The 15048-nt window shown below is 51.3% G+C and overlaps 1 protein-coding gene and 1 non-coding gene across 3 annotated transcripts in view; both read right to left on the bottom strand.

Annotated features, from left to right (window-relative positions):
* Window positions 1-15048, bottom strand: part of LOC118633357 (store-operated calcium entry regulator STIMATE) — a 54021-nt gene that overhangs the window by 3458 nt on the left and 35515 nt on the right. For both annotated transcript variants that reach the window (XM_036267197.1, XM_036267198.1), the window contains exons 2-5: window positions 12023-12071; window positions 9476-9571; window positions 4812-4933; window positions 146-258 (exon numbers count right to left, since the gene is read on the bottom strand). In XM_036267197.1, the coding sequence (XP_036123090.1) occupies window positions 146-258; window positions 4812-4933; window positions 9476-9571; window positions 12023-12071 (380 nt within the window). The remainder of the gene's footprint in view (window positions 1-145; window positions 259-4811; window positions 4934-9475; window positions 9572-12022; window positions 12072-15048) is intronic.
* On the bottom strand, window positions 6588-6694 carry LOC118633680. The gene has a single exon (XR_004960226.1). It is a non-coding gene; the product is annotated as a U6 spliceosomal RNA (small nuclear RNA).

The following is a 15048-nucleotide window of genomic DNA, read 5'->3' as shown; positions in this document are numbered from 1 at the left end:
CAATAGCTGCCATATCAGATCAAATCCAGGGTGTATTCGTGGGATTAAAAAAAAAAAAAGAAACTACAAATTTGGAGTTGGGGGGTGGCAGGGGCAGGAAGTACTGTCTTAGCATCTCAAGGAGCTAAAGAGATAAGAGGCAAACCTTCTTCCACTGAAGTATTAGGAGGATGATGAAGACAACAGATTTTTCAAAAACCATGATCACGATGTAAAGAGCGCACTGTCCGACCCAGGCTCCGCACTGCAGAGGGTCTCCTGTGGGGAGAACGGGGGCTCAGTCACATGGCTCAGGCAGGGGGCTGGGGCTGGGCGAGGCCCTGCCCCTCCCCACAGCTCCCATGAGCCCCACACCAGAACCCCCACTCTAAAGCTACTTAATGAGCCCCAAAGCACCAAGAATCACCTTGGCCCAGACAGACAAATGTGGGTGTTTTAAACAAAGCCGGAGAATTCCTAATTTGGAGATACCAGAGTGACTTTTCTTTCAAGAGATTCTAAGATATAATGAAAAAGCACTGAAGTTAGCCAGTGCCTATTGCTGGAGCTCAGAGCCGGTGCTGTCCGTCGCTGGCAGCAGAAGCTGTGTTAAGCAAGACTGCTATTATTACCCACTGTTGATTTTTCCACTGACGGCGGTGCTGTCCACCCCCCCCCCCACCAGCGGCCCATGTTTTTGAATTACGAAGGCAGCAAACACCCTCTTTGTTTGTCTCCCGTCCGTCCCCACAGCCCTAAGTACAGAAATCTGACTCTGGAGGAATCCAGATTTTGTCTGGGATGGGGCACTCCAAAACTCCTTGGACTGGGGACAAGGAAGAAAAGTCCTTGAAGTCAGGACTAAGGGGCTTTGCCTTGGGGTTGACTAAGGTCCACCTGTGGTCTGTCCCATCAGTCACTATGCTTGAGAAATGAAGGAATCCACTAGTCCGCTCTGGGGGACACTCAGGCCCTGAAGTGCCTCCAGAAAGTTTCAAAAAAGGCTGATGAAGGGAGGAGGACAGCCCTTCCAGGGACAGAGCTACATCCTCAGTGACAGGCAAACCCCTCGGGATGGGCCTCTGGGGAGCAGCATACCCCCCCCCCCCCAGTGGGAGACCCAGGGGAGAGGGCGGGGTAGGGAGAGGCTGCTGGGACTGTCTGCCCACAGCTGGCCAGAAGAGGGGCTGAAGAGTAACATTTCAGGGCAGCAAAGGCCACAATCCAGCCTGAGAAAATAATTTGGCCCAGAGAGAAACCTCCAGCTTCATTTGACTCCACGGTGTTCGTAGTAACCCCTGTCCGGACACCAGCGCCAGAGGCCGCAGCCCTGCCCGAGCCTGCTCACGGCACGGGTGGGTGCACAGGGAATGCCTTCCCGCAGTGTAATGGACACACCACCAGGCCATTCCCTTTTCTGGAAAACCTCAGGGGAAGTGCAGAAAGCGTGCAGGAGACAGCACTGCCTCTTCTGAGGTCATCCCATTTATTTTCGCTTCTGGATGAGGATGCTTTTGAGCCAAGAGGTCATTTCAGAAGCACAATCTCTCCTAGCTAGATCTTCAGTGGAGTTTTATAATCCTTTCAGCCAACTACCTGACCTGACTGAGAAAAGTTCTCCGAAACAATAGATCAAAATATTCGTTAAAAACTGTTAAGACGGGACACCGAGATAGAATGCACTGGTAGGGAATGTCTCTGAATTGGGACTAGCATGTTTAAAAGTCAACAGAACAAGTGGCGACACTTAACATCAAAAGAAAACCTACTTGCTCAGAGTGCGTTTACTCCGTCTGCTCTTCAGTGTTAAGTGACTGACAAAAGGGAATGTTTTCCTCCCATCTGCCTCCTGCCCCTCACACTGCTCTGAGTTCCAGGGCCACAACTTAGCTGCAGCTGCCTCTTCTTCATTTAGATGCTTTAATAAGGAAGTTTAAAAAAAGGTGGCGAAAAAGGAAAAAATCGAGTGTAACCCACTCTCACGCCATTTCCTCCTGTGCACCCGGATCCCACGCGGCAACAGCTGGAGTAAGCGCACCTGCTGGTTTCTCTGTCTCATTAGAGTCTTACGTTCCCTGTGGCCTCATCTTTTAAGGACAGACAAGCCGGGCATTCTTGCTGTGTCATGCTTTTTACCACACCGGACACCCTCAGGTACATGGTGCTTTGTTTTGTTGTATGTCCTCAGGATAAACCACAGCGAAGGGGCCAAAAGGAGGGAACATGTCTGTATCTAGAGAGGCTTTGGAAGATGTGAGGGCAGGGATGGGCGGCAAGCCCACAAACCACTGGTGCCCATGGGACACAGACCTTGTTTTCAGGGCTTCTGCATGGGGAAGAGCAGCCCGGTCACCAAACTGCAGACGCCACGCATCGCCCGGATCCTGTCTCGCCCCTCAGGGCTGTGTGGCATTCCCCAAGTCCCATGTTCACCTTCTTCTAGGGACCATGGAAGCACCTAGAAAACAAGCCCCTCTTCTTCATTTACCTGAGAAGAGAGCTACGGGGCCTCCAGGGAACTAGGGCCTCGAGCAGGCGGCCGGTTAACAGGTGTGGCAGGTGGAATAATGGCTCCACAGAGGTGGCCACGTATTAGCCCCCAGAACCTGTGACCATGTTGGGTAACGAGGCAGAAGGGAATTAAGGTTGCGAGTCTGCTAAGACAGTCTCCTGGAATATCCGGGGGACCCAGTGTCATCACGAGGTGGTGGTGGAAGGTCAGAGCGACCGGATGTGAGAGGAACTCACCCTGCTGTTGCTGGTCTGAAGACAGGGAAGGGGCCACCAGCCAAGGACTAGGGAGGCTGGCAGGCTGGGGAAGGCAAGGGCAAGGTTCTGCCCTTCGAGACGCCAGAAGGAGCCAGTCCTGCTAACACCGTAGGTTCAGTCCATGAGACCCATGTGGGACTTCTAAATTACAGGACTGTCAAAATGAATTTGTGCTGTTTTAAGCTACCAATTTTGGGATAATTTGTTATAGGAGCAACAGAAACAAAAGAAATCACTAGAAACAGAAATCAGGTGACTGAGACCATACACTATCCTTCCTCGGCCTTGAGAAAGGGCAGCTCCCTCTGGAGACAGCCTGGTCTGAAGACTCAGGTTCCCAAAGCCGATGGCCCGAGGGCAGGGACCAAGGTGGGCCAGACAGGTAAGAGGAGGCCCGCACGGGAATGGGAAATTCAACCAACCACTGCCTTCTTTCTTCCAATCTGCTCTTGGGGACGCGGCGGAAACATGCTGGGAGCAGGTGGTGCCATGATGCCTGGTGTGTTAGGACTAGACCTATCTCCACCCCCAGGTGACTGAGGGGCATGCAGCCGGCTATGGGTGGACGTCCCGCGGGAACTGGTGAGCTACAGTTGAGCTGAGAGCCCTGTCTTCCAGAAGGGATCTTAACAGCAAGCAGCAGTTGTGAGCACTGTTCTTGGAGGTTATGGGAGAATTAGGAATGCAGGGTGGCAGCCGCATGCACCTCCTCCCCTCCCCACCCGCCTGCTGGGGAGCTTCCGGCGTCACTCCGCCCCTCCAGGTGCCTATCCTGGAATGAGGACAATGCTCCTTTGGCCCATGTTTGCTGCGGTCTGCTCTGTCCTCCGAGCTGAGGAGGGATGACCTGGAGCTCCTCGGAAGCTTTCCCTGGAGCCACAGGAGCACACGTGTCTCGGACACTATCTGAGGTCAGTGACTCATCCGGCATCCGGTAACGAGGCTAAGAAAACCCTCCCCTGAGCTCATCTCCCCTCAATGGAGACAGACAATTACTAAGATTTCTAGAAATACCCTAGCCACTCGCAGCCAGCTCCCCAGATCGGCTCCCTGTTGAAATGTCAGTCCCTAGTGAGTGTTGAGCCCTCGGGCCGGGAAAGGCGAAGGGGGATCCAGAATCCCACCCGCATTCCCGCCCTCCTCGCCCACGTGCACCTTTCATGGCAAAGGCTCCCCTCTGCTGCTCCCACTGAGAAGAGGAGCGCCTTCCCCCACAGCAGGGCCAGCTGTGAAGGGGGGAGCTGCTGTCCCCCTCCCCTGGGTCCCGCATCGCAGGCTGCAGCCAGCCGGGAGAAGGCCTCACCGGCAGCCTGCCGAGGCCACAGCTGGCCGCTTTTTCCGAGTACAGAGTAGAAGGTACCGCACTTGTGCTCAGAACTGGCACGGAGGCAGTTCCTACCCAAGATGGGTCCTATGGGTCCGACAAGATGCAAGGGGGTCAAAGCTGGGCCAGTACCCGTAAGTTGCTTGTTTCAAGTCGTGTCTCTGTGAGGATGGAACTGGTGTCCTTGGTGACTATACGTGTCAGGTGCAGGGTGGGGGGCCAGCCCACAGTTAGGAGGTAGCAACGCGACTTGGTCCCAGGGGGACGAACCCCCCAATCCTGACTTTTGAACCCCAGTCATAAAATGGCCCAATGAGAGGAGAAGCACAGACATGCAGCAGAAAGAAGGACCCCTCCTCCTGAGCACCTCTCAAACCAAGAGCCACTCCTACCTCTCTGATGAGGTGCAGCTTGGCAGAGAGGTGGCCTGCAGGCGGGGCTGCCAGTGCCCTCTGGTGGAAGCGCAAAGGTGGTCTCCCTCCCTGCAGCCAGGGTGAGAGTCTCCTGCTCCCGAGGCAGAGCCGAAGCAGTGAAGTGAACACCGCTTCAGACCTCGGGCGCTTCGATACTGGGCAGAGGGTGGCACTCAAGCCCAAGAAAAGCCCCTCCACCACAGAGAAGAGAGCCACCCACGCTGAACCTCCTCCGAACCCACTGGCCTGGAGGGCTGGATGAGGCAAGGAGCAGAAAGCCCTGCAGGAGTCCCCTGCACGCCCGCCCAGTGTGCATAGTACGTTACCATATTCGCCAAAACGCAGGGACTCCCACTGCTGCCACTCCACCAGCACGCTGACGGCACGCACGCCCACGTAGATGAGCAGCATGCCCACGGTGGCATCCAGGAGGAAGTTGATGAGGTACCTGTGAGGAGAGGACACAGTGGCACAGTCAGCGAGCAAGAGCCCCGAGTTGGCCCTGTGTGCTTTCCGGGGCCAACGACAGGGCGGGTGACCCAGCACTCTGGCCTTGTGCTGGAGGCCGGAGAGCCTTCGATAGCCGTGCAGAGCCCCAGTGAAGCACCCACGTGGTATGCGACACTCTTCAGGGACCGGACAGCTTGAGGGAGGGGTGGAGGAGAGACAAGAAACTTGAAGACCGGAAGTGCTCCTGCCGGACTCCACAGAAGACAGAGGGCCTGGAAGCAGCCAAGGGACTCAAGGGGAAGACAGAACTTCACTTGACTGTTCACTCCCTGTGTCCAGCCCAGCCATGGCCCGAGTCAGTGCCGCTGTACCGCACAGCTCAGGGAACGTCTCCGGTTCCCTAGACCGAACAGGCAGGGCCCCTGCCTGCCACGGAGACAAGTGTGCATCGGTGTTTCTGAAGAGAGAGCTTCACTTCCGCTGAAAGAGGCTGGAAGATGAAGGACGGGAGAGGAGAGGCAGGAGAGCATGCCCGCCTTGGCCACACGTTCTCGCTCTCATAAGGCCTGTTTCCACCTGGCTTACACCTCGTTCCTCACCAAGGACAGGTCCCTGGCCCACTGGCCCTCTCTCCAGGGCCCCGTACCAAGATCTCGCTGGGCACCACTGACCACAGGCCCCAGCTCTCCAGACTGCAGGGGACAAACAATCACTGGGTGGGGCTCTAGCCCTCTCAGGTGCCACATGGAGACCCCCACCCCCCGCCCCAAGCTCCACACACCACAGACCACTTGGGCTCGTGCTTCTGAGTCAGAGGCTTGAGGCATTTTATGCAGACTCAGCCCCACCCCAAGGCCCTTCGACAACAGGCACAGCCCTCCGAGACCAGAGGGGCACACTCTGCGCTGTGTGATCAGGGCCCTGGAGTGGTGAGAAGACTTGGGGGGGGGGGGCAGCATTTCTCCCTCCGGCCCTTCCTCTTTACAATCACAAGGGGTCACTCTCAGACCAGAGATGAAAGGAACAGCCTGCGGCTTCCAAGACAAGTTCTCCAAGTTCACAGCTGAGCTCTGGCCCCAGGCGATGATGCTCCTAGCAGCTCACATCTAACTGGTTTCAAGTGGTGCCCCCATCTGAGACCCACCCTGAACACTGCAAGAACACTGAACACACACAGGCCTACTACCGCCATTTATTGTGCTTCACAGACGTGCATTTTGTTGTTGTTGTTGTGTCATACTACTTTATTTAGGGGCGGGTTCCAGTGTCAGTCTTCAACAGATTTTATGTATCTCTCATATGCTTCTTCACTCATTAGTTCATCTAGTTCTGAAGGGTTACTCAACGTCATCTTGATCAGCCAACCATCTTCATTACAAGATCTGTTGACAAGTCCTGGATTTTCTGCAAGAGCTTCATTAATTTCAGTTACTTCTCCTGACAGAGGAGAATACAGTTCACCAGCAGCTTCCACACTTTCCAAAGCACCAAACTCATCTTGTTTGTTCAGTTTCGTCCCAATTTCAGGCAGACTACAGTAAACAACATCTCCCAGAGCTTCCTGTGCAAAATTGCTGATTCTCACTGTTCCAGTACCATTTTCTGTTGTTATCCATTCATGTTTTTCTGTGAATTTACACACCGAGAGCAGGAAAAATATGGAACACTTCATGAATTTGTGTGTCATCCTTGCACAGGGGCCATGCTAATCTTCTCTGTATCGTTTCAATTTTAGTATATGTGCTGCCGAAGCGAGCACCAGACGTGCATTTTTTACAAACTGAAGGCAAGACCCTCCATCAGCAAAAGTACCACCTGTTTTATTGTGATACTCGCTTGGCTGTGGGCGTCTGGAACCGAACCTGAATGCCTGAGGTCTGCCGGTACATGCGTTAGCTCACTCATCCTTCCCCAGCATGTGTTCAAGCCTACAGTGTGCCTTGGGATGAAGACAGAAAGCTCTATTCTCTGAACCCAACACAGATGGGGCGCCGTGGCAGACAGCACAGCATCGTGTGGGCCCAGAAGCCAGACTGCCTGGGTTCAAAGCCCAGCTCCATCACTCGTTTTTTTAATCATCACCGGAGGACACTTTTGCATTCATTTTCAGATAGAGCGAGAGGAAGAGAGGGAGAAAGAGAAAGAGAGAAACATTAATGTGAGAGAGACACATCGACTGGCTGCCACTCACACGACCTCCACTGGGGCCGGGGACAAACCGTAACCAAGGTACATGCCCTTAGTGGGAACCGAACCCAGGTCTCTCTGGACCGTGGGCCGATGCTTTAACCGCTGAGACAAACCGGCCAGGGCCAAGCTGTGAGCTACATCTCTCTGTGCCTTAGTTCCCCAACTGTAGACGGGAGAATCCAAGTATCGATATTGCAGGGCAGTTGAAAAGCAAGAGTTAATATATGTTGACAATACCTGCCACATTGTAAGTAAGCATGACACAGATGTGTTCTTAGAATCATAGCCCCTCAGAGTCACTGAACCCTGGATGTCGAAAGAGCTTAACTCCCACTCAAAGTAGCATCCCCAGCACAGAGCTGAAACTAGCTCCCTGTCTAGGTCTGCAGACTCCCAAGATGCCCCAGGTCTAGCCAAATCCTCATCCCATCTGTACAAAGTCACAGGGCAAAGCAATGGTGGGCCTGGAGTAAATCCCAGGGCAGTACCTGCTCCTCCGAGGCCAGGACCTCTCCCTCCCAGAGCAATGCCTGCTCTGCCTACTTGGCTCCCACCTAGCAGCCCCTCGACTGACTGCCAGAGTTCTCTGTCTTTCCGAAGTGTTTTTTTTTATCCTCACCCGAGGACATTTTTCAATATTTTGTTCAGATAGAGTGGGAAGGAGAGAAAGAGAGAGAGAAACATCAACGTGAAAGGGACACATCAAGTGGTTGGGCCGGGAACAACTGCATCCGAGGTATGCGCCCTTAATGGGAACCGAACCCGGGTCTCTCTGGACCGCAGGCCGACGCTCTAACCGCTGAGCCAGACTGGCCAGGGCTGTCTTTCCGAAGTTTTAACGACAATATCCTTCAACTGAGCTAACATCTCACTGGCAAGTGCCCCACGGCTCCGAGTGGCACTACACTCCCCATCTGATGAGACCCTTGGGGGTCCTGGGGATCTGGCAGGACACACGGGACAGAGGAGGAAGCTGAGGTTCCAAGAAGCTGCCTTTACACAGTCTGGCCTCTCAGTCAAGTGATCTCTTCACCATCCCAGGCTCTATCCTGGGCCTTTCCTCCTCCAGGCCGAGCACGCAAAATCTGTCAGCAGCCCCTGCTCCATCCTGGCTGTGGTTCAGTTTGTCCGCATCCTGCTTAAAGCATCTTCTTTTTGCTGATGCAAGGGAGAGTGACGGGGCCATGGCTGCACCAGGAGTTAGGTTTTCTCGTCCAGTGCCTCTGGGGCACAGAGGTGGCTCTCAGACTATCTCCACCAATGACATCGAGATGATTCACCAGACGATGACATAAGCTCACTGTTGGGCTCAAGGATCAGTAGGACAAGGCCCTTTCCTAACCATGTACCTGCAGGACGATCACCCGTCCAGTCCCGCTGCTTTGGGACTACACCCAAACATCCAAACAGATCACAACCTTATCCAGGTCTTACTTAAAGACTCTGGGGAGAGAGACCTCACAACTTCTTTCTTAAATCTGGGCCTAGGCTAAATCTCAACACTGCACACGATCACCAAAAAAAGAGAGAAGCTTAAAAGATTCTCCCAGTCTAAATGATCTTAAATACACAAGAAACCTCTTGGCAAGGGGCTCACCAGGCCTCCACCCCACTCTCCGAGACAGGGCAGGGCTGGCGGGCAGGCCAGGCAGAGGGCGGCTGACTAACAGAGGCAGGAGACCGCTGGCAGGGGTGAGAGCCACCAGGAGTAGCCCACCATGGCTGAAGCACCACGTCTGAGCCAGGAAAGCAGCAGATGGAGGCAGGTGAGCCTCCTTTCCCACCTCACCTGCTAAGTGAGCACCATTCAGGTGCTGTCGGCAAGGAGGACAGCAAGTCATGGCCCACGTGGGGTTTCAGGCAAATTGCTCTGGGGGCTGTGTGGAAGGCACACTGCACTGACAAGGTGGAACAACCACAGTCTTCGGGTCAAGAGGTCAAGGATGGTCAACAATGGCTTTGACCCTGAGTGGCTGACACCACAGAGAAGCCCTGTGTGTCCTGTTCCAGCACAGAGACACTCCTTCAGGGCATTATGCTGCCCAGCCAGTGGCTGCTTAGAAGCTGGGAGACATAAGGTACTAGAAAGCCAAGAAACAGAACTCAGATGGATTGGCATAAAGCCAGTGCACAGGGCAACTGTCACCAGGCAAAGCCCTAACAGCCAACAGCTGTGTGTCTGAGCTCACAGGCAGCACGCACAGAACGATCTCTCCGAGGAGCCCAGAGGACAAAGGCAAGCTGCCCTGCCCCGAGCTGGAGGAAACACGACTGGCAGCAGAGAGCAAGGCCAGCAGACATTCCCAGTGATGGGGCAGCTGATGTCTGTGCCCAAACAGGAACCACTCACAGTGAACAAGGGTCCTCTTCGGTGAGATCTGCCAGGTACACGTTGGCAAAGTGGATGAACAGCATTCCTATGGCTTGCTTGGAAGTGTCTAGAAACCTGTACAAAATAAAATCAGTGCTGTGACCACACCAACAGCAGGGTAATGTTCAATCTGGGGGAAATGCTAAGTCTAAAGTAGGAAAAATGACACTGGGAGACCCTAACTTCTAATTACCAGTCACCTCTTCCTGGGGCGTCATACTAACTCAGGCATGGCGTTTCAGCCGCCTTTCAAAACCTTCAATAACATTGCACTGAAATCCCTAAAAGGCTACTGATTAATAACATTCAGGGTAGGCGACAGGGTTTACAGTTGTTCACATGGAAAACAATACAATGATTAAAATGATACAAGAATAAACTGTTTCTCGTACTCACAATTGTAACCTATTTTTGACCCACCCTATATATTTAAACACATTAAATACATATCTAAAATATGTTTTACTTTTTTTTTTTAAAAATGTTTCTTGATTTTTTTTTGAGAGAGAGAAACATCTATGTAAGAGAGAAACATCGATCAGCTGCCTCCTGCACGCCCCCTACTGGGGATTGAGCCAAAACCCGGGCACGCGCCCTGATTGGGAATCTAACTGGGACCTTTCGGTCCAGGGATACCACTCAATCTACTAAGCCTGGCTGGGCTGTTTTCACTCTTTCATTTTTTGTTACTTCAAAGGGAAGTGTCTGACCCCAGCTTTGTGAGGAAGTCCAATCTGCCTCTATTTTAAGGAGCTCCCTTCGACTTCGCCTGCAGTGAGGTAAGTGATATGCAAGACTAACAGCCCTGCACACATCCAGGACTGCAGCCGAAGCCCTGAGCTCCAGGCAGCTGCTGGTGTCACAGTGGGCGGGACCTTTCTGTGAAGGGTCAGAGAGCAAATATTTTAGGCTTTGTGGGCTGTTGTTCTCTGTAGCAATTATTCAACTCTGCCACTGAGGCCTGAAAGCAGCCATAGTCACTACCATTCCTGTAACACTTTATTAATGAAAACAGGCAGTGAGCCAGAATGGGCCTGCAAGCTATTGTTTGCGATCCCTGGGCTAGATGACAGGAGTTTCAGAAAGGAAATAACAAGGCAGTTAGTTGCTGGACACCTTGCATCATTTCCCCCAGCCCAGCCTGTCTACATGGCAGGAGCAGGGGGAGAAGCAGGTGGAGGTGACGGGGCCTTCAGTTCCTCCTCTGCCATGAACACCTGAAGACAATTTGTGATGTGCGGCTGAGCAACCTTTGCATTGGGGCCATCTCTCACCCCCAAGGCTGAGCATCCAGAGTTGGGCGGGGCCGCTGAAGAAAGTGATGAAGGGCACACTGGCATGGGACATCCGCCACGGGGCTCAGGACTGGACCAGACTTCAGAGATGATCCAACCCGCCCTGGCCGGTTTGGCTCAGTGGTTAGAGCGTCGGCCCGCAGTTCAGAGAGACTCGGGTTCAGTTCCTACTAAGGGCATGTACCTTGGTTGCAGTTTGTCCCCAGCTCCAGCTGGGGTTGTGTGGGTGGCAGCCAGTTGATGTGTCTCTTTGACATCGATGTTTCTCTCTCTCTCTCTCTCCTTTGCCTCCCACTCTATCTGAAGATAAATGCAAAAAAAAAAAAAGTCTTCGGGTGAAGATAAAAAAACACACAAAATAACAAAAACAAAAAAAACCATAGAGATGATCCAACCCAACCCCAAGTCGGAGGCCTGAAAATCAGTTCCTAATCATGGCAAAGTAGGAGTTACCAAAGGGCAATGTGTGAAAACACAAAGTACCCCAACTCTAGGTCCTCCCTACATTCCCCCCAGCCCAAGCTCGAACCCCAGATTTGAGAAAAAATGACTGGGGGAAAATAAAAATCAAAATCAAGAACATCCAGAAATAATGCATTAAAGATCAATCAAGTATGTACTTAACATTTTATAAAGGGGCCTTTATCACAGTGATTTACCAGAAGTCTTTTCTGGAGGGGACAATGGATATTTTGTTAGGGCAGGTGCCAGCCTAAGGCAGCCCAAGGAAGATGGCTTCTGTGGACACCGTGTTGTCCTGAAGAGCTGGCTGTCTCCTTGCAAATGATTTATTTTTTGGAGTTTTCTATAGAAGCTGTCTGAAGCTTTATTGCCATTTTTGTGAAGGAAAAGCTGTCACCACAGGCTCAACTTAGGACCAAGAAAGAGTAGCTTTGGGGAGAGGAGCAATTACATGGTGTATCTGACTAATCTCCAAATTCAGATTACTTTTTGCTTATGCATATAGACTAGAGAACCCAAGCGTTTAACACAACCTAGCCTTAACTGCAGCCGACAGATGCATGTGTCTCTTCCACCTTCTAAAACCAGACCACAGAGTGATGATAAAGGGAGGGCTCTGCATTTAGCTGGGAAACAGAAATGCCCCCATATTATACATAGTTCCTAATGACTAATTCACTTAAGGGAGTCCAACACTTTGTTATGTATAATTGCTCACATTCCATCCCCTGCCCACCAAACTGGAATGAGGTCATATTTAAATACCTACCATATCCTCCATGGACGTCTTTCATGCTTTGGTTCTCTGAAGCGTTTGACTGAAAGAAAAGACAGACAGTCAGTAGCTTTCCACAAAATGCATATAACAAGCGGGGTTGTGAGGACATGCAGTGTTTACAAAGTCAAGTAAAAGGACTTGCTCCTTTAATAGGTGACACTATACAAGAGGCCATGAAGGTTGCAGAGGCCTTGTGTTGCTGTTGACAGGTACAGACTCTTCAGAACTGGACACTTAGCAAGAATGACTCCTCCCACTGTGTGGAAATTTACTGTTGTCCTCTTGTGGCAAAGCTCTCGGAGAGGGACTGCAAACCACAAAGTGGGATGTAGCTACTTCTAACTTCGGGACATGCTCTTTCCGATAATGAATCCAGCCACCCACCCAAAGGCTTGCTGAACGCTGCTCCCAGCTGGCCACTGAAGAGACTCCGGCAAAGGCAGTAGCTTAGCAGGAGGACAGGCACACAACCATGTGTGTGGCAAGTGCCAGAGAAGGGGTAAGTCTGGGGCAGGGTGAGGGCTCGAGGGAAGGCTGGAGGAAGGGTGCAGTCAGGAGAGGCCTCACTGGTGACAGGTGAGGGTCCTGAAGGCTGGGTGATTTAGCAAATGGATCAGGGAGGGGAGAGAGCTACATTCTGGACAGAGCACACACCATGAGCTCATAGGTAAGGGGCATAATGTGACAGAGTATGCCTGGCATAGTAATTTGATTTGGCTTCGAGATAGCAGGTAACAAGGGAGAAGAATAAGCAGGGGCTACATGAGGGAGGGTCTTGAATGCCAGGCTAAGGAGTCCGGAATGAATTCTGTAGGGAAAAAGACAGGAACGATGCTAAGCAAAGTCAAAGACATGGTGGGAACTGTTTTAGAAAAGCAGCTCTGAATTAGGTAGATTCAGAATCGGGTTACCGAGGGTGGAGCAGGCTGAGGACGGATGCTGCCTGTGTCACAGCCCCAGACAGGGGGACTCCCAGCTACAGGACAGCCAGCAGGGATGGGTGCTCAGCAACAGCCTGACTGACCTTGGAGGGAAAAGGGCTCCCCAGATAGACACCTTCACCATTTGAAGAGGAAACACAAGGCTTCTGCGTGCCCTGTCCTCCACTGATGCTCCAGGAAGACTACTTCCACAGGGATTCTATCTACCGAAACACAGAGTGTGCATGTGTGATGTGTTCCCACACAAAAGTACTGGGAAGAAGCAGACACGGATGCAAGCCCCTGGAGGACGCCACGTTACCACTGATAGCAGGCAGGAGTCAACTCTGGCCGAGCCCCGAGCTGCCAAAGAGGGTGCGGGGAGAGAAGAAGGGAGACAAGGAGGGAGAAAATGGTGCCCAAATCAATAAACCCTATTTCTCTAAATGAATACAGGCCGTCCACAGTTTGCAAGCAAGGGCTGTCTGTACACAGAAATGAAGTACATCTGGTGTTTAGAGAGACATTTTGATAGAGACCAAAGAGCAGGTGGAACTGTAAGGTGGTCTGTCATCCTGTTGACACATCGTACATACAAAACATCAACAGTGCTAGAGAGTCTGGAGTTGAGGTTAAGAGGTTCTGCTCGCCAGAATGGCTCTCAAGGCGGGAGGCCTCCTTCCCACAAGCACCCAGGTCTCGCGAGAGGCTGGGGGCTCAGCAAGGAGATGCAGAGGAAACCAGGGCCAGGATGTAACCATCGCGGGGGGAAGCCCCCAGTCAGGGCGGGAGCCATGTCATGTTCATTTGTTTTCCCACCTCAGCGGAATCTGTTCCCACCAGTATAAAATAAAGGACATCGAGACATATCCCAAGGAGAACATCCTCATTCTTAGGAGACACATGCTGAAGTACCAGCATGGCTGCAATTTACTTTCAAATGGTTTAGGAGAAAAATTATACATGATATAATTATATGTAATAAACACATTATAAATGGTATAATCATAATGCATTATCATTATAATAAATACAACTAATTATGTAATAAATCTATTATTTATACTAATATGATATATACTATAGAAAAGAAGCAAATGTGGTGTTATAGGCCAAACTGTGTCTCCCCTCCCAATTCATATGTTAAGGTCCTAACCCCCAGAACCTCAGAAGGTGACTGTATTTGGAAACAAGGCCTTAAAAGAGGTGATTAAGGGAAAATGCGGTCATACAGGTGGGCCCCAGTCCAACATGATTGGCATCCTTATAAGAGATTAGGACATTCTCAGAGACTGAGGGGTAACCATGTGAGGACACAGTGAGAAGGTGGCCACCTGCAAGTCAAGGACAGAGGCCTGGGAAGAAACCAAACCTGCCAATATCTTGGCCTGGGACTTCCAGCCTCCAGAACTGTGAGAAACGAATCTGTTATTAAAGCCACCCACTTTGTGGTATTTTGTTATGGCAGCTTTAGGAAACTAAGAAATGTGGCAATAACTGGTGAACCTAAATGAAGTATATTTGGGTATTCATTAAATTATTATTTAGACTTTTTAGTAGATTTAACACTTTTTGAAATAAAAGGTTGGGAGGGAAACACACTCTAGAAGAATGAACTAGCACGCCCATTCGGGGGTCACCTGGCCCCCCGAACCTGCAGTGCTCGCCAGGTATGTGCCTATGGTTACTAGTGCAACATATGCCAAGCCGTGTAGGGATCCTCAATGTAATCCTGTCGCAACAGAAACCCGGAAAGAAGCCAATGCCTGTCGATATGGGGCTGGGCGTAGACATCACGGTACAATGCAACATCAGGCAGTTACTGAACACAGGTAGGTCTGTATGGATTAACACAGAAAGATTTCCAAATTCTATTACTAGCAGAATAACATGCCCACCATGATTCTGTTCATATCCACTTAAAGGATATATATTTATGCTGGTATTAAGCATGTGCTTTTTCCCTAGAAGGGTGTGTGACTATTAATAAGGGCTACTTTTGATGAAAGGAATTATGGATTGGGGGAGTAGACTTTTTCCGTCCTTGTGAACGACTTAAACATTCTTCCATATTCATACCGCTTCCATTTCAAAAAT

The sequence above is a fragment of the Molossus molossus genome, unplaced genomic scaffold, assembly GCF_014108415.1.
Source record: "Molossus molossus isolate mMolMol1 unplaced genomic scaffold, mMolMol1.p scaffold_m16_p_18, whole genome shotgun sequence".
Taxonomy (NCBI): Eukaryota; Metazoa; Chordata; class Mammalia; order Chiroptera; family Molossidae; genus Molossus; species Molossus molossus.
Note: the sequence above shows the minus strand (reverse complement) of the source record. Positions and strands in the feature narration are given on the sequence as shown.